General features: G+C 45.6%; 1 protein-coding gene across 5 annotated transcripts in view; it reads left to right on the top strand.

The window, feature by feature from the left end:
* SLC8A2 (solute carrier family 8 member A2) overlaps positions 1 to 20555 on the top strand; it is a 30304-nt gene extending 9749 nt beyond the window's left edge. The window contains exons 2-8 of one of the 5 annotated variants that reach the window (XM_070764851.1): positions 6625 to 6728; positions 7885 to 7902; positions 13044 to 13168; positions 15885 to 15984; positions 16165 to 16167; positions 18877 to 19152; positions 20179 to 20555. In XM_070764851.1, coding sequence (XP_070620952.1) covers positions 6625 to 6728; positions 7885 to 7902; positions 13044 to 13168; positions 15885 to 15984; positions 16165 to 16167; positions 18877 to 19152; positions 20179 to 20555 — 1003 coding nt within the window. Of the gene's footprint in view, positions 1 to 6624; positions 6759 to 7884; positions 7903 to 13043; positions 13169 to 15884; positions 15985 to 16164; positions 16168 to 18876; positions 19153 to 20178 lie in introns of all 5 variants that reach the window. The other 4 variants (XM_070764848.1, XM_070764852.1, XM_070764850.1 and 1 more) reach the window with 4 other exon arrangements.
* Positions 20556 to 23476: the final 2921 nt, after the last annotated feature.

The raw sequence follows: 23476 nt of genomic DNA, 5'->3' as shown, positions 1-23476 counted from the left end.
AATGTTAGCCCTTGCTTGGAGTTAGATAACAGCCGGGGGAATTAAAGGGAGGTTGGGCTTAGTTTGCTTGTGACCACGTAGAGATTCTCGGCTACTCCCTCTCTTAGCGCCACCCCTGGTATAAGCCCATGAAAGTGGTCCCAGTGGTCTTCGTCATGCTGGGCGCAGTGCCAAAGGATTTCAGCAGACATTTAAAAACCGTCGGAATTGACAAAATCCCCATCTGTCAATTGCAGAAAGCCGCTGTTATAGGGGTTGTTACACATAATTCGCCGCTACATCGCACAGTCCTAGGTGCTTGGGAAGCGCCCGACTGGTAATGAAATACGGAAACCAGCATAGTGATCTCGTTTGCTGTGTTGTATTGTTGAAATAATAATGATAATAAGAATAAGAATAAAAGTAAGAGTAAGAGTAAGAGTAAGAGTAAAAATAAGAAGAAGAAAAAGAAGGAAAAAAAGAATAGAGGAAGAGGAGGAGGAGGAAGAAGAAGGAGGAGGAGGAGACGGAGAAGAAGAGGAAGAGGAGGAGGAGAAGGAGGAGAAGAAGAGGAGGAGGAGGAGGTGGAGGAGAAGAAGAGGAGGAGGAGGAAGGAGGAGGAGAAGGAGGAGGAGAAGAAGAAGAAGAAGAGGAGGAGGAAGAGGAGAAGAAGAAGAGGAGGAGGAGGTGGAGGAGAGTTGGAAGGGACCTTGGAGGTCTTATAGTCCAACCCCCTTCTTAGGCAGGAGACCCTCCACTACTTCAGACAGATGGTTATCCAACATCTTCTTAAAAACTTCCAGGCTTGGAGCATTCACAACTTCTGGAGGCCAGCTGTTCCACAGGTTAATGGTTCTAACTGTCAGGAAATTTCTCCTTAGCTCTAAATCGCTTCTCTCCTGTTTGTATCTCGGGGAGCGTCAGGCTCCAGAGCGACGGTATCGAGGGATGTTTTGACAGGTGACTGCCCGGCCCCGTTGGGGATAATGTTGCTCAGTTAGAGTAGATGGACTTGTTTTTCCAAAGGTGTTTATTTTTAAAAAGCAGGTTAAAGAACGGTTGATGGAATTGGGTATGTCAGGTTCAACAAAGGACTAGCGGGGTGTCCCAATATTGGAGGGGCTGACCCAAAGAAGAGGGGGTCAACCTCTAAAGCACCTGAGGGCAGGACAAGAAGCAACGGGTGGAAATTAATCAAAGAGAAAAGCAACTTCTTAGTATTTGTGATGACCTATAAAGCCCTCCATGCCATCGGGCCAGATTACCTCCGAGACCGCCTTCTGCCATACGAATCCCAGCGTCCGGTCAGGTCCCACAGAGTTGGTCTCCTCAGGGTCCCATCAGCCAGACAATGTCAGCTGGTGGGGCCTAGGGGAAGAGCCTTCTCTGTGGCGGCCCCAGCCCTCTGGAATCAGCTCCCCCCAGAGATTCGCACTGCCCCCACCCTCCTTGCCTTCCGAAAAAGTTTAAAGACTCATCTTTGTCACCAAGCCTGGGGTCATTAGATCTTTTCCCCGACCAACAAGTGTTTTTTTAGTGTGTTTTATGGAGGGAACGATAATGAATGTTTTAAATTGTTTTAGGATTTTTAGGGTTTTTTAATTATATTAATTGGATTAGATCTACTACTATGTTTTTATATGTGTTGCGAGCCGCCCCGAGTCCTCAGAGAGGGGTGGCATACAAATCCAATCAATCAATAAATCAATCAATCAATCAATCAATAAATCAATAAATAAACAAACTTAGAACTAAGGAAAAACTTCCTGACAGAACAGTTAACCAGTGGAACAGCTTGCCTCCAGAAGTTGTGAGAAGTTTTTAAGAAGATTTATTTATTATTTATTTATTTATTTATTTTGTCCAATACACAATGATAGAGGATATAGGAGAGAAGATATATGGGATATAGGAGAGACTATATGACAGGGGATGGAAGGCACTCTAGTGCACTTATGTATGCCCCTTACTGACCTCTTAGGAATCTGGAGAGGTCAACCATGGATAGTCTAAAGGTAAACTGTTGGGGTTTAGGGGATGACACTACGGAGTCCGGTAATGAGTTCCACGCTTACTAAAGTCTTATTTTTTACAGTCCAGTTCGGAGCGGTTAATATTAAGCTTGATTCTGTTGTGTGTTCTTGTGTTGTTGTGGTTGAAGCTGAAGTAGTCTTTGACAGGCAGGAGGTTGCAGCCTATGATCTTGTGGGCAATACTTAGATCATTTTTAAGACGTCGTAATTCTAAGCTTTCAAAACCCAGGATTGTAATAGTTTCGTAGGGAATTCTGTTTCGAGTGGTGGAGTGAAGGGCTCTTTTGGTGAAGTAAGATGTTGGATAACCCTCTGTCTGAAGTGGTGTTTGCTGCAGAGCCCTTAAGGAATTGGGCAGCATTTATTATTATTTATTTATTTATTACTTAGATTTGTATGCCGCCCCTCTCCGAAGACTCGGGGCGGCTCACAACATGTAAAAAACAAATCATAAGCAATCAGACAGATTTAAAATATTTAAATATTTAAAAAACCCCATATGCTAACAGTCACACACACAGACATACCATGCATAAATTAAACGTGCCCGGGGGAGATGTTTCAGTTCCCCCATGCCTGCCGACAAAGGTGGGTTTTAAGGAGTTTACGGAAGGCAGGAAGAGTAGGGGCAGTTCTAATCTCCGGGGGGAGTTGGTTCCAGAGGGCCGGGGCCGCCACAGAGAAGGCTCTTCCCCTGGGGCCCGCCAACCGACATTGTTTAGTTGACGGGACCCGGAGAAGGCCCACTCTGTGGGACCTAATCGGTCGCTGGGATTCGTGCGGCAGGAGGCGGTCTCGGAGATATTCTGGTCCGATGCCATGAAGGGCTTTAAAGGTCATAACCAACACTTTGAATTGTGACCGGAAATTGATCGGCAACCAATGCAGACTGCGGAGTGATGGTGAAACATGGGCATACCTAGGTAGGCCCATGACTGCTCTCGCAGCTGCATTTTGCACGATCTGAAGTTTCCGAACACTTTTCAAAGGTAGCCCCATGTAGAGAGCATTACAGTAGTCGAATCTCGAGGTGATGAGGGCATGAGTGACTGTGAGCAATGAGTCCCGGTCCAGATAGGGCCGCAACTGGTGCACCAGGCGAACCTGGGCAAACGCCCCCCTCGCCACAGCTGAAAGATGTTGTTCTAATGTGAGCTGTGGATCGAGGAGGACGCCCAAGTTGCGGACCCTCTCTGAGGGGGTCAATAATTCCCCCCCCAGGGTGATGGACGGACAGATGGGATTGTCCTTGGGAGGCAAAACCCACAGCCATTCCGTCTTATCCGGGTTGAGCTTGAGTCTGTTGACACCCAGCATGCAAATAGAATTAATTTTTTTTAAAAAAACCCTAAATGTGGCAATGAAGATCAAAGATGCTACATTGGGTTCAAGCCAGTGGATCCATCCATGCCAATCAATCGATCAAAATCAGTCGTGCTTCGGCTCTTTATTTTTTTTACCCGAGCGCCCCCCCCCCCCAAAATCATCTGATGGGCTTGAGTTCTTTCTCTGACTGCCCAACCCATCAGCCACTCCCTTTCGGGGAGAGAGAGAAATCCACCCACCCACCCTGCCCCGATCCGTTTGTCAGTAATTGATTTCTTAGCGCTTCGTGTCAATAACAAAAAAAAAAAAATCTCCGTTGCCATGGCAATCCTTCCCCGGTGCTGCGCCCTGGAGGGGGCTGATGGGAGGTGTTGCCCAATCCTTCCTTTCTCAAAAGCCCCCCCCCCCCTCGGTGGCATTCTGGATTTTATTTTATTTATTATTTTATTATTTAGATTTGTATGCCGCCCCTCTCCGAGGACTCGGGGCGGCTCACAACAGAGAAAAACAAATCATAAATAATCCGAGTAAGTTTAAAACATTTAAATTTAAAAGAAAACCCCATATACTAACAGACACACACACAAGCATACCATGCACAAATTAAACATGCCCAGGGGGAGATGTCTCAATTCCCCCATGCCTGACGGCACAGGTGGGTTTTAAGGAGTTTACGGAAGGCAGGAAGAGTAGGGGCAGTTCTAATCTCCGGGGGGAGTTGGTTCCAGAGTGCCGGTGCCGCCACAGAGAAGGCTCTTCCCCTGGGGCCCGCCAACCGACACTGTTTAGTTGACGGGACCCGGAGAAGGCCCACTCTGTGGGACCTAATCGGTCGCTGGGATTCGTGCGGCAGGAGGCGGTCTCGGAGATATTTTGCTTTTGTTCAAGGGATGCAAGGGGGGCCTTGGATTTTGGCCTGGGACAGCCGCCCATGGGGGGGAATAAGTTTATGCACTATTTATTGAATACTTAACAGTTGTTTTTATTGTCCTTCCTTCTCTAGTACCTTAGCATGATCCTTAATTACTTTTAAAACAGGAAATAATGAAATAGTAGGTGTTTACCCATAAATGCCTTTAATCACTATCTAGAACTGAACTTTTAAAGCAATGAAAGAAAATTGAGCTACTTGCCTCATCTGTTCTCATACTGAACTGTTGTGGTTGGCTCTGGCCCAGCTCCTGCCCCAAGGAATGTGGAGGTGGAGGCAGGGGAAACGTCAACATGTCCTAGGCCTGTTTTATTGCCGACATAGTAAGGCAGTGCAGTTTCCTTGGATGAAGAAAAAGATGGGGATGACTTGGAAGAAGGGGGCTTGGCACACAGCCCAGGAAGCCGATCTCCATTATCTTCGGTCGATTCGGATGAGGAAGTGTTAGGCCCACGCAGGCGCAGAATTATGCATCGAAGAGACCAATTGAGGAAATATTACAGGAGATAAGAGAGGCCACCTGTGTTTGGGTGGGGCTCCAGTAATTAGAGCTGTTGATATAAATAGCAGCGTGCTGGCTTGGTCGTTGTGGAAGATTATCTGATTGTTGTTCTTCAGGAACGTGCCTTGCTGTTTCTGGTCTTTGTTGATTTTTCACGACCTTGAAACCAAAGCAGAGCAAAGTGTGTGTGTTTCACTTCGTGGAAGAAGGAGAGCTGTGACGTTCCTTCACAGCTGCTAGCTAAGTACTTAAAGGGATTGTACAGACTACCAGGTTGTTTTGGGACCAGTGCTCTTTGCAATACAAAAAGGGTGTGTTGTTTCTTTTGAATTTTTGTGATAAAGAACATTGTTTTTGAACTTTCAAGTGTGTGTGTGTGTCTGAAATTTGTACCCTTGAATTTTCGGGAGACTCAGAACACTGTACCTTGTGGGCTTAATACAAAACCTTAAAATGTGACTGTGCTCCTCAACAAATAATGCTCTCTATCGTTTGTCCTTTTTGTGGCTCTTCAAATAAGGGGACTTCATCAACTGAAAAACAGTCCAAGCGCCTATCTGAGAACTTACCTTGGTTGGTAAGCCACTCCCACCCAGTCACATGATCTTTAAGCCACCCCGCTCCTGGTCACGATTGTCCAGCCACTCTGACCTGGTCACATGGCTGGCAAGCCACTCCTACCCAGTCACATGACCATCAAGCCACACCCACACAATAAGCCACGGCCACAGTGTGGTAGTAAAATTTTTTGCAGCCCTTCACTTCCGCCAGGGGCCAGTGTGGGCTGTCGAGAATGCCTTGATTCCTGCCTGGAGTGGGAGGGTTTAGACTTGATGATCTCAAGGGACCCTTTTCTAAAGATGAAGAATCCTAGGAGTGGAGGAAGCAGGAAGAGAGGGCACAATTTGGACCCTCGTAGGTGAAACCCCTCGATCGAGCTTTCCAGGGTTACTAGCATCTCCGTTCCTCTTCCTCTCTGCCTGGATTCGTCACCAGTCCTTGTGCATACAAAACTTTTGCATACAAAACTTTTGCCAGACCAATTCTTGAATACAGCTCATCTGTCTGGAACCCACATCGCATTTCGGACATAAACTCTAGAAAACATCCAGAGATGTTAAGGGGCGTACATAAGTGCACTAGTGTGCCTTTCGTCCCCTGTCCAATTGTCTTTCCTTTATCTCATATATCATATATCTTTTCTTCCTTTCATATATCTTCTCCTCTATTTTTAAATATTATCTTTATATATATTACTTCATGTCTATTCTCTTCCATATGTTTTGTGTATTGGACAAATGAATAAATAAATAAAATAAATAAATAGATACTTCACAAGAAGAGCCCTCCATTCGCAATAGAATACCTTACACAACCAGATTCATAATCCTAGTTTTAGAAAGCTTAGAACTATGTTGCCTTAAACACGACCTACGCTTAACCCATAAAATCATCTGCTACAACGTCCTTCCTGTCAATGACTACTTCATCTTCAACCACAACAACACACGAGCACAAAACAGATACAAACTCAAAGTAAACCGCTGTAAACTCGGCTGCAGGAAATACGACTTTAGTAACCGAGTAGTTGATGCATGGAACTTACTACCAGACTCTAATATCATCATCACCTAACCCCCAAAACTTTATCCTTAGACTGTCCACTGTTGATTCCTAAGAGGTCAGTAAGGGGGGTGTGTATAAGTGCACGAGCGTGCCTTCCGTCCCCTGTCCTAATGTTTCCCTCTTATTAGTACCCATCTCATGTATACAAACAGCATTATATCCCACCGTAGGCTGGCTGGGTTGACTTGGTCAATCATGGTTATTGTGTTTTCTTTCTCGCCGAACAGAAAATCACTTCACGTGAAAATTGTGGATGTCGAAGAATACGAGAAAAAAGACAGCTTCTTCATTGAACTGGGGCAGCCTCGTTGGTTGAAAAGAGGGATCTCTGGTAAGTGGGGGGATCAAGAGGAGGGAACAGGTCCCATGGAGGTGGTATTATGGGGTGGCTTTAGAGCTGTCTGGCTGGTGAAATCAACCTACTGTATTTTTTGGAGTATAAGACACACCTTAGTTTTTGGGTAGGGAAAAGAATCTGCTTACCAGGTATTCATCTGGATAGCGTCCAGTTTCAGCACATTATTTTATCCCCTGGTAAGGGCTTTAAAAAACTTTATTCAGAGAGAGTCACAATGAAAGAGCTCGCAAGCCAGTAGGAGCTGGGAACATCATTAGCACCTGGAAAGAAACATTCGGAGTAAGTAGAGCAATGGAAAAAACCCTGCAAAGACTTAGGGCTTGGAAAACATTCTTCTTTGCAGAGAGTAACAATGAAAGAGCTTGCAAGCTGGTAAGAGCTGGGAATATTGCAAGCACCTGATTAGGGCTGGAAAGAAATTTACTCGGAGCAAGTTAGAGTAATGAAAAAAAAACCTGCATAGACTTAGGGCTTGGAAAACATTCTTCTTTGCAGAGAGTAGCAATGAAAGAGCTTGTAAGCCGGTAAGAGCTGGGAATATTGCAAGCACCTGATTAGGGCTGAGAAGAAATTTACTCAGAGCAAGTTAGAGTAATGAAAAAAACACTGCAGAGACTTAGGGCTTGGAAAATATACTTCTTTGCAGAGAGTAGCAATGAAAGAGCTTGTAAGCTGGTAAGAGCTGGGAATATTGTAAGCACCTGATTAGGGCTGGAAAGAAATTTACTCAGAGCAACTTAGAGTAATGAAAAAAACCCTGCAAAGACTTAGGGCTTGGAAAACATCATACATCATATGTGTTGATGCATGCAGGCTGGGGAATTCTGGGAATCAAAGTCCAGACATCTTAAAGCAGGCTGGCTGGGGTATTCTGGGAGTTGAGATCCGTCCATACCGTGATGGTTATTAAGCGCAAGGACTGATCGTATAAGCTCCTTTTCTCAATGCCATTAAATGAATAGTGCCATGTAACGAAGGGTTCCTTTGGTGGGGGTCCCTCCCTACCCAAATTAGGGTCTCAAGCTTTGCAGCTACCTTATGCTAATTATTATGCAATTCTGATAATTACATAATTCTCTCTCTCTCTCCCTCTCTTTCTTTCCTTCTCTCTCTCTTTCTCGGATTGTAGCTCTTCTGCTCCATCAAGGTAAGCCCCCTCCTCTTTTCTCTTTTACTCCCTTGTCCAGCCAGTTTTCCTTCCACAATTTGGACACTGTCCGTAGATAGTCTGGAGCAGTGTTTCCCAAATGCTGGCTGGGGAATTCTGGGAGTTGAAGTCCAAATATCTTCAAGTGGCCAAGGTTGGGAAACACTGATGTGGAGGACAGAAGGGAAAGGGGGGACCCGTGGAGGTAGGAAATCCTGCACGGAGCCACAGGTGCACTTAGTTAGTTAGTTAGTTAGTTAGTTAGTTAGTTAGTTAGTCCAATACATAACACGCATTGAAGAGAATAGATATTTAGTAATATAACTAAAGAAAAGAATAGAAGAAAAGATATAAAAGTATAGGTGAACAAATTTGAAAGGAAGAAAAGATAAATGAGATAAGGAGAGACAATTGGACAGGGGACGGAAGGCACACTGGTGCAATTATGCATGCCCCTTACTGACCTCTAAGGAGCCTGGAGAGGTCAGTCGTGGATAGTCTAAGGGAGAAATGTTGGGGGTTAGGGGTTGACACGTGAGTCAGGTAATGAGTTCCACGCTCCATGCTGAAGTCATATTTTTTACAGTCAAGTTTGGAGCGGTTAATATTAAGTTTGAATCTGTTGCGTGTTCTTGTGTTGTTGCGGTTGAAGCTGAAGTAGTCTTTGACAGGCAGGACGTTGCAGCATATGATCTTGTGAGCAATACTTAGATCGTGTTCTAGGCGTCGTAGTTCTAAGCTTTCTAGACCAAGGACCATATTTCGGCATGCGCAGAAGCAAAAAAACCCCATAGCCGAAACACGGGCGCACCTACGGTTCCGTGCGGGATTTCGCGACCTCCACAGGTGCGGAAGCAAAATCACGCTGGCCCCGCGAGCACTCACGAGCCGCGGAGGGGAGCCCAATTTAGCGTTCCGGCTAGCAGCCTTGCACCTGGTTGGACTAGAAGACCTCCAAGGCCCCTCCCCACTGTTGCTCTTCTGTCCAAACACCTTTGTGAAATGTGAAATGAATTTCCACGGGAGGTGAGAGAATTCCTTTGCCCGGGGGTTGGAGGGTTGAGGGGGCGCACAAATCGGTAACATGCAGATGTCTTCTTCGCACCTCCTGACCCAGGTGTTGGAAATGACACCTGTCCACCAGAATAAACATTTAATTAATTAATTAATTAATTAATTAGACTTCTACGCCACCCTTCTCAACTGACTCAGTATGGTATGCAACATAATATCTCCGAGACCGCCTTCTGCCGTACGAATCCCAGCATCCGGTTAGGTCCCACAGAGTAGGTCTCCTCAGGGTCCCGTCAACATTTACTAAAATGTTGTAAGCCGCCCCGAGTCCATGGAGAGGGGTGGCATATGTCCAATAGATAGATAGATAGATAGATAGATAGACAGACAGACAGACAGACAGACAGACAGACAGACAGACAGACAGACAGACAGACAGACAGAATAATAAACACTGTACAAAGTGTATAGAAATCTAATATTAAAAACTAAAAAATTCTAAAACCCCATTTATCCTAAACACCATCATCCACCTCCATCCAACTGGGTCCAGCCACTCATAACATTGTCCAGCGTTTACTCTCAATACTCATGGCCCCCTATGTCCACTGGCAAAGATGAGTCTTCAAGGCTTTGTGAAAGACCAGGAGGGAGGGGGCAGTACGTATCTCCGGAGGGAGTTCGTTCCAAAGGGCCGGGGCCGCCACAGAGAAGGCTCTTCCTCCAGGCCCCGCCAGGCGACATTGCCTGTCCGACGGGACTTAGAGAAGGCCGACTCTGTGTGACCTAACCAGCCTCTGGGATCCATGGCCTCGTAGGTAATCTGGTCCTACGCCATGCAGGGCTTTATACAGGGTGTGTTCCAAAAGTAATGCAATTGAATTTCCTGTGCTGCTCCTATTGGTCGGAGTGGGACCGAAGCACTTGGAGTAGGTAGGGGAGACACTAAGCTTTGCCGAGAAACCGGTCTCAGTGCTCTCCAAGCTGTGGAAGCGGCAGGACGTCAGTTATTGTAAACCCTCTGCCCGCCGATCGTGTCACGAAAAGACCAACCGAGCGGAAATTTCAAGTGAGCTTTTGCAACGTATAGAAATTGAACCCGATTATCTGGACAACGTCATCACTGGTGATGAAACCTGGGTTTTTGAATACGACCCAGAAACAAAACTCCAAAGCTCTGAGTGGCACACTGACCAGTCCCCCAAGCCCCAAAGGGCAAGAATGAGCAAATCAAAAGTGAAAACAATGCTCATTGTCTTTTTCGGAGTGGCCCATAAGGAGTTTGTTCCTCAAGGACAGACAGTTAACGCTGCCTACTACATGCATGTGCTGGAAAGACTCCAAAAAAGGGTCACCAGGACGATAAAAGACATCTCCACTACCTGGCAACTCCATCCCGACAACGCGCCTTGCCACAACGCGCTACGAGTCCGCGAGTTCCTCGCCAAACACCAGGTACCAACGCTGCCCCACCCTCCCTAGAGTCCTGACGTAGCCCCAGCAGACTTATTTTTGTTCCCAGCCCTGAAAGGAACCTGTTTTTCATCCATAGAAGAGATCCAATCAGCCGTGACGAAGACCTTGCGAGAGGTCCCCGAAAACACCTTCCAGGGCGCATACCGGTTACGGCAGAGTCGCTGGAAGAAATGTGTAGAAGCCCAAGGACAGTACTTTGAAGAATTTGAAGTGATTGTGCAAATCTGTTCAATAAATTACGTTTTTAAAAAAATAATTGCATTACTTTTGGAAAGCACCCTGTATTCCACCACCCGGCTGGAAGCGCATAGATCCCAGCTCCGTGACAGCTGCCTTTTCTCCACATCTGTGCCAGAGGGGAGGAGGAGGAGGGGGAGGGCTCCATGCAATGGGAGGGAAGGGAGGGGGTTGCGTAGGAGAAAATGTGTGTGATGCGCTTGAGCATTTTTTTTTTTGTACATTAGCTCCGTTCTGGGGGAGAGCGAATGTGTGGGTGAGAAACTATGCACTGTGCAACGAATGGGAATGTGCAGCCGCTTTCGAGAGAACCAGCCTGGCCTAGTTCAGACCCACTTCCCTCATCCTCCAGCACCTGTCAAAGAGACCAGGGGGGTTTATGCGAAGGGTGTGGCAGAGAGGGGCACACGGAGACGGAATTTCACAGGGCCAAAATTAACCTTGGAAATTAATAAATTATCCTTAATTCACTTCAACAATATCCACTCCGTCTATCGAACAACTAAGCTAAAAAGAATGAACATTTTACATAGAGAAGAAAAATAATGTAATAAAATAAATCCTAGAACTGCCCACATTTCGTCAACACTCCGCAGCCTGCACTGGTTGCCGATCAGTTTCCGGGCACAATTCAAAGTGTTGGTAATGACCTATAAAGCCCTACATGGCATCGGACCAGAATACCTGCGGGACCACCTTCTGCCACATGAATCCCAGCGGCCAATCAGGTCCCACAGAGTTGGCCTTCTTCGGGTCCCGTTGACTAAACAATGCCGTTTGGCGGGACCCAGGGGAAGAGCCTTCTCTGTGGCAGCCCCGGCCCTCTGGAATCAACTCCCCCCGGAAATTCGAATTGCCCCACTCTTCCCGCCTTCCACAAGATGTTGAAGACCTATCTATGTCGCCAGGCATGGGGGGGCAATTTATTTATTTATTTATTTATTTATTTATTTACTTACTTACTTACTTACTTACTTACTTACTTACTTACTTACTTACTTACTTACTTACTTACTTACTTACTTACTTATTTATTTATTTATTGGATTTGTACGCCGCCCCTCTCCGCAGACTAGCTATCCCTCCCCCCCACCTTTTTTTTTCTGACTGTAATACATGAGAATAATGCGATTGTGCAGTAATGTTTGTTTTTAATATTTATGGGTTTTAAATTTAGCTTTTTATTAATATTAGTTTTGTACTCTGTATATTGTATTATTGTTGTTGTGAGCCGCCCCGAGTCTTCGGAGAGGGGCAGCATACAAATCTAATAAATATAAGTATATATATAAATATAATGTTATTTTTTTTAAAATACCAGTTTGAATTTAAAAGAAAGAGAAAAAGAAAAGAAGAAAAAAACCTTACGCAAATATTCTCCAATTCCAACCTTCATATTATTACATTTTAAACTCCTCTATGTCTGTGTTGCATAATCATCAAATTCTGCCTCCCTGTCCCTTTTTTTTGTCCACCAGGTTCTACAATCATATTTCTAATTCCTCTACGTTACTTTCAAAATAATTATTTCTTGTATCTATTTTTATTTTCAATCCGTTCGTAAAATGCATAAAATTTCTCCCAGGCTTTATAAAGTTCCGAATCTCCTTTATCTTTAATTTTCGTAGTAAGTCTGTTCATTTGGGCACAATCCATAATCTTCCATAATTGCAAGAAGACTTTAAAAGCATACGACTGGGCATAGTTGCTATCTATGTACAGTACATTAAGCATTGATGGTACAGTATATGTGTTTTCATTTATGCAGGTTAAGTCGGAGGAAAAAAAACCCCTAAATTATATCTCTAGTACAATGGTTCTCTATCTTTCTAATGCCCCGACCCCTTAATAGAAGTTGCTTTTTAAAAAAATATATATTTTTATTATTTTATATCAACAAACATACAAACAACATTTAATATTTATACTTATCTGTTATACATAATTAATATTTAACAATTCTGTTTTCCCCCCATTATATTTCCTTAATACTAATTCCTTTTTTTGTTTTATTTATTTTTTCCTCTTATCCATTTATACAGTTTCCCCTACACTCTATAGTAGTTCTTATTTTGTTCATCTTGTAATTCATACTCATGTTGTGGTGACCTCCAACCATAAGTCGAGCGCCGATTCTCCCAACAGAGCTTCAAGCTGATTGGCAGGAAGTTCGGAGGGACAACCCTACTATAAATGCCTGATTGGTTGGAAAAAAAACTCCAGACAAAAAGTAGCTTTTAGATTTGAATTCCAGTTCAGTCAGCTGACATTGACAAGGGCACAGCCTCCCTTGCAGGATTGTTGTGATGAAAAAAAAAGAAGAGGAAAAGAAGGAAATATTGGAATACACCCAAATAAAATAACCATCCAGTCCAATCAAGATGTTGGGTGACGTTGCTTCTTTTTTTGCTTAGCCGACGGGGACAAGAAACTCTCCGCGGAGGAGGAGGAGGCCTGGCGGATTGCCGAGATGGGCAAACCCATCCTTGGGGAGAATTCACGCCTGGAGGTGATCATAGAAGAGTCCTGCGATTTCAAGGTACAGAACGCCAACGCTGGGACCACTCAGGCGAAAGGCGGCGGAGGAATTCAGGAAAAAATGATCTGTGCAGTTTTGGATGGGTATTTAAACTTAGGGATGGATGGATGGATGGATGAGAGACGAAGGGGGAGAGAGAGAATGAATAATAAAAATAGATATGAGACAAGTAGATGGTGGATATAGACAGATAAATGAGGAACTGATAGACTGATAGATAGATATGAATGAGGGATAAATGAGAGAGAGAGAAAATAGATGGATGGATGATAAATAAATGGATGGATAGATAGATAGATAGATGCATAGATAGATAGATAGATAGATAGATAGATAGATAGATAGATAGATAGATAGATAGATAGATAGATGATAGATACATAGATGATAGATAGATAAATAAATCGATATGATATAGATTAGATAGGTAGGTAGGTAGGTAGATAGATAGATAGATAGATAGATAGATAGATAGATAGATACATACATACATAGATACATACATAGATGCATAGATAGATAGATGATAGATAGATAGATAGATAGATAGATAGATAGATAGATACATACATACATACATACATAGGGAGACAGAGAGACAGATGGGTGGGAGAGGGAGGGGGAGAGAATAAATAATAAAAGTAGATATAAGACAGGTAGATGACAGGTATAGACAGATGATGGATAAATGAGGAATTGATAGACACACAGATAGGTATGAATGATGGATAAATGAGATAGATAGATAGATAGATAGATGGATGGATGGATGGATGGATGGATGGATGGATGGAGGGATGAGAGAGGAAGGGGAGAGAGAATGAATAATAAAAATAGATATGAGACAGGTAGATAATAGATATAGATAGATAAGGGATAAGTGAGGAATTGATAGACAGACAGATAGATACATACAAATGATGGATACGTGAGATATACATGGATGGACAGAATGATAGATAGAACAATAACAATAGAATGATAGAACAATTGAATGATAGAACGATAGATGGATAGAACGATAGATAGAACAATAGAACAATATATATTATTATTATTATTATTTATTAGGTTTGTATGCCGTCCCTCTCTGTAGACTCGTAGATAGATAGTTGATAGATGATACGATGATAGATGATAGATATAGCAGACAGACAGACATGGATGGATGGATGGATGACAGATAAATAGACTGACAGACAGACAGATTAAGAAAACTGTACCAATGATTGAGTGTTGCATTATACTGGCTGAAATCATTTGTAAAATTGCACAGCAATATAGATACCTTTTAATGCAAACTTTAAAAAAAAAAGTTGATTAATCTAATCAATGACATAGAATGAATGGGGAATAAGAGACAAACCGAACTCATCGATTTGCCAACCCGAGAAGCCGATCCAAACTGAAACTGCAACCACCGACGGCTCCTTTAAGAATAATGTCACATTATTATTGTCATTATTATGGACCGCTCACTGGAAATGGGGCTCCCTCTGGACGTTGTGTAGAGCGCCTGTCGCTGCCTCTGTTGGTACCTTCGGTCTGATTCCTCCAGGGCTGAGAACATCCCGGGGGGGCAGCTGTGCTGGGGAGAGGCACAGAGAGAACCTGCAGGGATTTCCAAGCCCCCCCCAGGGAACGACACGAGAAGGCTGCGTCTTCTTCTGGGAAGTGGAGTGACATCTCCCCATGCCACCCTCCTACACGGATGCTTGCCAGATGTTGAATAGGGAGGTGACTTGCCAGGGCCCCCCAAAAACTAGGAAAGAGAGAATGAATAATAAAAAAATAAATGATAGATATAGACAGATGATGGATAAATTAGGAATTATAGACAGATAGATAGATAGATAGAAATGATGGATAAAAGATGATAGATAGGTAGGTAGACAGACAGACAGACAGACATATGGATGGATGGATGGATGGATGGATAGATGGGAGAGGAAGGGAGAGAAAGAATGAATAATAAAAATAGATAGATATTAGACAGGTAGATGATAGATATAGATAGATGATGGATAAATGAGGAATTAGTAGACACACAGATAGATAGATAGATATGAATGATGGATAAAAGATGGTGATAGATGGATAGATAGATAGATAGATAGATAGATAGATAGATAGATAGATATAGACAGAGATGACAGATGATAGATAAATAAGGGAATGAATAGATGATAGATAGATAGATAGACAGACAGACAGACAGACATACATATGGATGGATGGATGGATGGATGGGAGAGGGAGGGAGAGAAAGAATGAATAATAAAAATAGATAGATATTAGAAAGGTAGATGATAGATATAGATAGATGATGGATAAATGAGGAATTAATAGACACACAGATAGATAGATATGAATGCTGGATAAAAGATGGTGATAGATGGATAGATAGATAGATGAGACAGGCAGGTAGATGATAATAGATGGATGATAGATAGATCTAGACAGATGGATGGATGGATGGGAGAAGGAGGTAGAGAGAGAGAGAATAAATAATAAAAATAGATATAAGACAGCTAATGTCACACGGGGAACATACCACAAATATTTCTTTACAGTTCCGCACCTATAGACAGAATCTTGCCAAAGTAAACTGCCAACTGCATAAAACATATACATGTCCCCGACTTACAAGTGTTCTTTTAGCGAAGATTTTAGGTTACAACACCAGTGAAGGAAGTGACCTCTCTTTCTGCTGCAGAACACTGTGGACAAGCTCATCAAGAAAACCAACCTGGCGCTGGTGATCGGCACACACTCCTGGCGGGAGCAGTTCCTGGAGGCCATCACTGTGAGTCCAGGTAAGTGGCACCACCTCCCTGCCAACACACACACACCACCACCCTACGGGAGCCAACATGGAAGGAATTGAGAACCTTGGGGAAATCTGCTCCACGCCATGAAACTGCCAGGAAGCTACTAGACGAGAACGCGAAGGGGATGCAAAGCCTTTCTGCAGTCCATGTTGATTCTCACTTCAGCCGGTTGAAGATGGATGGACTTCAATCCCCAGAATTCCCCAGCCAGCAGCCTTAAAGATGGCAAACCTCAACTACCAGTCAGCTGGAGAATTCTGGAAGTTTGTCTGTCTGTCTGTCTATCTAATCTGTCCAATCCTCCTCCTTCTTCTTCTTCTTTCTTCTTCTTCTTCTTCTTCTTCTTCTTCTTCTTCTTCTTCTTCTTCTTCTTCCTCCTCTTCCTCTTCCTCTTCCTCTTCTTCTTATTATTCTGTCCTCTTCCTCCTCCTCCTCCTCTCCTTCATCTTCTCCTCCTTCTCCTCCTCCTCCTTCTTCTTCCTCTTCCTCTTCTTCTCCTGCTCTTCCTCCTCCTCCTCCTCCTCATCTTCTTCTTCTTATTCTGTCCTCCTCCTCTCCTTCATCTTCTCCTTCTCTTCCTCTCCTCCTCCTCCTCCTTCTTCTTCTCCTCCTCCTTCTTCCTCTTCCTCTTCTTCTCCTCCTCCTCCTCCTCATCTTCTTCTTCTTATTCTGTCCTCCTCCTCTCCTTCATCTTCTCCTTCTCCTTCTCTTCCTTCTCCTCCTCCTCCTCCTCCTTCTTCTTCTCCTCCTTCTTCCTCTTCCTCTTCTTTTCCTGCTCCTCCTCCTCCTCCTCATCTTCTTCTTATTCTGTCCTCCTCCTCTCCTTCATCTTCTCCTTCTCTTCCTTCTCCTCCTCCTCCTTCTCCTCCTCCTCCTTCTTCCTCTTCCTCTTCTTCTCCTCCTCCTCCTCCTCCTCATCTTCTGCTTATTCTGTCCTCCTCCTCTCCTTCATCTTCTCCTTCTCCTTCTCTTCCTTCTCCTCCTCCTCCTTCTTCTCCTCCTCCTTCTCCCTCTTCCTCTTCTCCTCCTCCTCCTCCTCCTCATCTTCTTATTCTGTCCTCCTCCTCTCCTTCATCTTCTCCTTCTCCTTCTTCCTTCTCCTCCTCCTCCTTCTTCTTCTCCTCCTCCTTCTCCCTCTTCCTCTTCTTCTCCTCCTCCTCCTCCTCATCTTCTTATTCTGTCCTCCTCCTCTCCTTCATCTTCTCCTTCTCCTTCTCTTCCTCCTCCTCCTCCTTCTTCTTCTCCTCCTCCTTCTTCCTCTTCTTCTCCTCCTCCTCCTCCTCATCTTCTTATTCTGTCCTCCTCCTCTCCTTCATCTTCTCCTTCTCCTTCTCTTCCTTCTCCTCCTCCTCCTTCTTCTTCTCCTCCTCCTTCTTCCTCTTCCTCTTCTTCTCCTGCTCCTCCTCCTCCTCATCTTCTTCTTCTTATTATTATTCTGTCCTCCTCCTCTCCTTCATCTTCTCTTTCTCCTTCTTCTTTTTCTTCTCTCCTCGTTCTTCCTCTTCTTCCTCCTCCTCCTCCTCCCTTCTCCCATTTCTTCCCATCTCCTCCTTCTCCTTCCCTTTGGTCTTCATGTGTCTTCCATACGCATCGAATACAGGACAATTTGTGCCTGGTTCCTTTGTGCTTCAAAAAAAGACCTCTGGGGTGATGGTGGAATTTGTGCGTTTTTTCTTTTCTCGGTTGTTTCTTTGTGGTATGTTCACGGGTATCCCCAAAGTCCCAAAGGGTCAGCCCCCTTCCTGTTCTGCTTCCAAAGGCCATCAGGAGAAAACCTTGACCGTTCTGTCAGCCAAATTGAAAAGACAATGGATAAAAATGGCCTGGAGAACTGCTTAAATGGGCACTTATGGACAATGACCACATGCCAGCATGAATTTCTGCAGCTTTGATCTTTCCTAGACATCAAATGTAGGGGTTGGCGTTGAACCCTTTTGGGGGGGGGGCATGTTCTTATTTCTAATGTTATCTCCCCCCCCCCCCATGACAATGATATCATGAAGCCACTGGTGTTCTTGCAAGGCCAGGGCGCCCTCTATTGGTCAACATCCTGCATAACAGGAATGAAGAACTTTTTTTCTGGTGGTTTTGTTTTTTGGCAATGTTCTGCCTCTGGTCAAAAGCTTTGTCTGTATTCTCCATTCGTGGACCTGGACATTCAGCTCTTGTCGTCCATCCCTTGGCCGAGCATTGAGTTGATCTAGTTGTGGTGTAACAGGAAGGCCCCCAGGGAAGCCGTTGCATCACCCCGAGTCCACGGAGAGGGGCGGCATACAAATCCAATAAATACATTGCAACTTGCAGCTCGGAAAAAACCCAATCTCGCTGCACGCAATGTCTTTCTGATTTCTTTTGCTGAATGTTTTTTCTACCAGTGATGAAGGAGGAGGAAGAGGAGGGAGAGGAGAGGGAGGATGGGGAGAGGGAAGAGAAGAAGGGAGGAGGAGAAGGGAGGAAAAGGAGGAGGAGGAGAAGGAAGAGAAGAAAGGGGGAGAAGGGAAAAGAGAGAAGGAGTTGTTCTCCTCCTCCTCTTCCTCTTTCTCCTCCTTGTCCTTCTCTTCCTCTTCTTCTTCCTCCTCTTCCTCCTCTTCCTCCTCTTCCTCCTCCTCCTCCTCCTCTTCCTCTTCCTCTTCTTTCTCCTCCTCCTCTTCTTCCTCCTCCTCCTCTTCTTCCTCCTCCTCCTCTTCTTCCTCCTCCTCCTCTTCCTCCTCCTCTTCCTCCTCTTCTTCCTCCTCCTCCACCTCCTGAACCTTCTCCCTTCTAATTCAGAGAGTGCTAAGGACCACCCACCTTTAGACCTCCGCTCCCTACCCACCCTTTCCTGCCCCCCATCTCCCGTCAGTGCTGAAGGTTTGACTCGCGTGTCCTTCTCCCCAGGGGTCGAAGACGAGGACGAAGACGGGAGGGAGGAGCGGCTGCCCTCTTGCTTCGACTACGTCATGCACTTCCTGACCGTCTTCTGGAAGGTTCTCTTCGCCTGCGTGCCCCCCACCGAGTACTGGAACGGCTGGGCCTGCTTCAGCGTCTGCATCCTGGTCATCGGCCTGCTGACCGCCCTCATCGGGGACCTGGCCTCCCACTTCGGCTGCACGGTGGGGCTGACGGACTCGGTCAATGCTGTTGTCTTCGTGGCCTTGGGCACCTCCATCCCAGGTGCGCCACCCAACCAGACGCCCAGGTCGCGACAAGGACCCTTGGCCCCATCAGCCACTTCCAGGGGTCCTCGACTTATGACCACCACCACAGATAGAGCCCAGAATGTGGGTCGTATGGCATCACGCTCGTTAGGCGAGGCCCCCGGAGTCGATTTTACAACTGTTTTAGGATAATCATAAAGTGAATCACCTGGTCATTAAATGAACCAGAATGGAATGGAATAGAAATAAATAAGGATAGAATAGAAGAGGGAAGAGAAGAGAGGAGAAAAGGAACAGAATAGAATAGAATTCTTTATAGGCCAAGTGTGATTGGACACACAAGGAATTTGTCTTTGGTGCATAGGCTCTCAGCGTACATAAAATAAAATATACATTTGTCAAGAATCATGTGGTACAACACTTAATGGTTGTCATAGGGGTCAAATCAGCAATGAAGAAACAATCAATATTAATAAAAATCTTAGGATACAAGCAACAAGTTACAGTCATACGGTCCTAAGTGGGAGGAAAAGGGTGATGGGAATGATGAGAAAAACTAGAACAGAAGAGAAGAGAAGAGAAATAAATAAGAATGGAATGGAATGGAATGAAAGAGAAGAGAAGAAAAGAGAAGAGAAATGGAATAGAATAGAAATAAATAAGAAGAGAAGAGGAGATGAGAGGAGAGGAGAGGAGAAGGAATAGAAGAGAAGAGAAATGGGATAGAATAAAATAGAATAGAAATAAAGGCGAGAAGGGAAGAGAAGAGAAAAGGAATAGAATAAAGTAGAAGAGAAATAAATAAGAATGGAATGGAAGAGAAGAGAAAAAAAGAAGAGAAATGGAATAGAAGAGAGGAGAGGAGAGGAGAAAGGGAATAGAATAGAAATAAATAAGAGAAGAGAAATGGAATGGAATAGAATAGAAATAAATGAGAATAGAAGAGAAGAGAAAAGGAATAGAATAGAATGAAGAGGGAATAGAGTAGAGTTGGACACCTCTGTCGTAGTTGCGCATCGCTCTCCCTTTGTCTTCCCTGCAGATACCTTCGCCAGCAAAGTGGCCGCCCTGCAGGACCAGTGCGCGGATGCCTCCATCGGCAACGTGACGGGCAGCAACGCGGTCAACGTCTTCCTGGGCCTGGGCGTGGCCTGGTCCGTGGCCGCCATCTACTGGGCTTTCCAAGGCAAGAACTTCGAGGTGCAGACGGGCACCCTGGCTTTCTCCGTCACCCTCTTCACCATCTTTGCCTTCGTTTGCATCAGCGTCCTCATGTACCGCCGCCGGCCGCACATAGGGGGCGAGCTGGGGGGCCCCCAGACCGCCAAAATCCTGACCACCTGCCTCTTTGTGGGCCTCTGGCTGGTCTACATCCTCTTTGCCGGCCTGGAGGCCTACTGCCACATCAAGGGCTTCTGAAGGAGGCGGCGTGGGAGAGTGGGAGATGGAGGCGGTGACGGTGCGGGAGAGGGGAAACAATGGGGCTCACTTCGTGGCCCCCTCCTCCTCCTCCTCTTGTGAAGACGAACGCCCTCCGCCCTCCAAGACGGGAGATGGAGCTCCACGGAAGACGTCCTTCCTTCATCTTCTACTTACCTGTCCGTTTTGACCGGCTACGTTTTCAGGCGTCTTCTGACGGGATGGACAACTCTTGTTCTCCAACTGGGAGACTTCTTCTCCCTTCTAGCAAGGGACTCTGGTCCGTTCCAATCTTGGGGGGGGGGGTGTCTCTCATGCGCTAAAACGAGGGGTGCAAGCCCAGAGGATTGAAGCAGGCATCTGTGTTAACCCCCGCCCCCTGCCCCAATCGCTACACGATCCTTTGATCCACCCAAGGAACCTCGTTGTGTTTCTCCCCAAGCGTCTTCCTGTGGCTGTGTCGTTTTCTTCAAAGCTGGGACCTTTGGCCTGGATCCATCACACTCGCCCACACACGGAGAGAATTGCAAATGGATACTCTCTTTTTGAGGCCGGGGGCTCAGAAAAACTGGGGAGGAAGACAGGTGGGAGAAGAGATCTACGTCAGAAGCAAAACAAGATCCGTTACAACGTCTCTCCAGACGGCCGGATGATTTCGGGCACTTTTAAAGGGTCTAGGATGGAGTGAAAACAGATCAGGAGAAGAGGGACCCGTTGTACCCATCTCGATTCATAGGAAGGGGCATGTGTTTGGCCTCAATACAGCCCCTTCCCCAGCTCCGATCCTGGACGCAAGAGAACGGAGGGTCAGTTGAGGGACCTCGCTGGGTTTATGGGTGCTGAGAAATAGTTGGGACAGAGTCATCGACCTCTGTGGGAGCGAGAGGTTTCCAGTTTTCCGTTTTGCTCCGTTGGACAAAAAGGGTTCAAGAAACCATGTTCCTTCTTGGTCCCCATGTTCCTGGGGAGATTGCACACACCCCTCGGTTGATGTACCCCACGTAAGATGGGGTGCTTCCTTCTATTTATGTCCACCTCCTCGAAGACTCCTTCCTTTCTCCCTAGAAGCCAATGACCACAGCTGGATGGCAGGCCCGACCAACGGGAGCGAAGACGGCAGCTGGGATGGGCGAAACTTTGCTCATGTTCTCACACCCTCGTGGCCTGATGCAGGGGAGGGTTGTGACCCCATGGTTGCCTGATGCTATACAGTGTAACATGGGGGAGCGTCGTGTGAATGGACTTGAATGGAACCAGGATTCCAGGAGTGCCATCTGGAGCAACATCTGTTCACCTCTCCAGCCTGTGGGGTCCAGTGTTTGTAGATTTCTTTTTCCTGGGTCAATGTTTGCCTTGGAGCAAACGTTGCATCCGGGTGTACATTTGGGTCAACTCCCTTGCCTCCTGCTGATTTTTATAGAGACGGGGCCCACCCTATGTCGTGATTGCATGCCAATAGGAGACAGAACCTGGAAGTCGAGCCTTTTAAAGATCTTCTGAGGATGGGAGGAGAAGGCCTTTGGGTCGTCTTGTAACCAACAGTGGTAGAACTTGGAGGATTGAGTAGAAGGCTATCACCCTCCCATCTTTTCTAGGCAGAAGTTAGATGGGGTGAAAAAGAAGGAAGCTTCATTCAGGACCATGGACAGCTCTCTTTAGGCATAAATTAGTGTCCCTACTTCTTCTACAATTCATCCATGGCTTTGCTTTCCTAGAACAGTGGTCTCCAACCTTGACAACTTTAAGACTTGTGGACCTCAACTCCCAGAGACCTCAACTCTGGGAGTTGAGGTCCACAAGTCTTAAAGTTGCTAAGGTTGGAGACCTCTGCTCTAGAAGACTGGGTTGAGATCCTTCAAAGGCCCCGATTTTGCCTTCGTTGACTTCTGCAGATTAAAGGGAACAGAGGCATTTGTAGGGGATGGGAAGAAAAGGCTCTTCTCAGTTAGAGGTCTATAGACTTCTTCTAGGAAGGACGGCACAAGAGCAGGTTTCTGGCGACAGCGCTCGGTTATCTTCAGAGTTTGGTTGGTCAGAAACCAGGCCCAACGTATTATGTGAAGTTAGAGGTTTTGGCCTGACAATAGTTAGCAGCGATAGGGAAACGGGAGGCGTGAGAGAGAGAGAGATTGATACCAACACACGCAGAGTTCGAGGTCAACTGAATAAATGAAGAAGCCAGTAACCCCTGCACCGGATTGGTCCACATGGTTGCATTTGTGGGTCTGGGGGTGTGAAACGAACTTCACCCTGGATGGGAACTGAGGAGAAATTCAGTGTTCCCCACACCCACAAATGCAACCATGTGGACCAATCGCTGCTAACGATTGTCAGGCCAAAACCTCTAACTTCACATAATACTTTGGGCCTGACACTCAAGGCCGTTGTTGCTCAACTTTGGCCATTTGAAGTCTGAACTTCAACTCCCAGAATCCCCCAGCCAGCCCTGTTCTAGGTCATGGGCACAGCTGTGTGTGTGTGTGTGTGTATGTGTGTTTTCTTCTCTCGTGGGGAAAAACAAGAGGGAGAATTTTTTCCCGTTTGTAATAATATTTTTCTAGGGTGATGGAAGCCGTCCTTCTAATGATGAATGCTGAGAAGGGAGATGGAGGAAGAGGAGGAGGGAGAGGAAGAGGAAGAGGAGGCAGGCGAAGAGGATGAATATCTAGAACTGGGTTTCTCCACTTCATCAAGATAGGTGGACTTCAATTCCTGGAGTTCTAAGAATTGAAGCCCACAAATGTTTGAAGTTGCTGAGTTAAAGAAATGCTACTTAAGAATTTACTTCAATGGGAGGATAGTTTCGTAGGGGCAAGTCATAAATGCGATATTGAGCCAAACACCAGGAGGTTGGGAGTTCTAGTCCCTCCTTAGACATGAAAGCTGGCTGAATGACTTTGGACCAATTCCCAGGTGCTGGC

This window comes from Erythrolamprus reginae, chromosome 11 (assembly GCF_031021105.1).
Source record: "Erythrolamprus reginae isolate rEryReg1 chromosome 11, rEryReg1.hap1, whole genome shotgun sequence".
In the NCBI taxonomy this organism is placed as follows: domain Eukaryota; kingdom Metazoa; phylum Chordata; class Lepidosauria; order Squamata; family Dipsadidae; genus Erythrolamprus; species Erythrolamprus reginae.
Note: the sequence above shows the minus strand (reverse complement) of the source record. Positions and strands in the feature narration are given on the sequence as shown.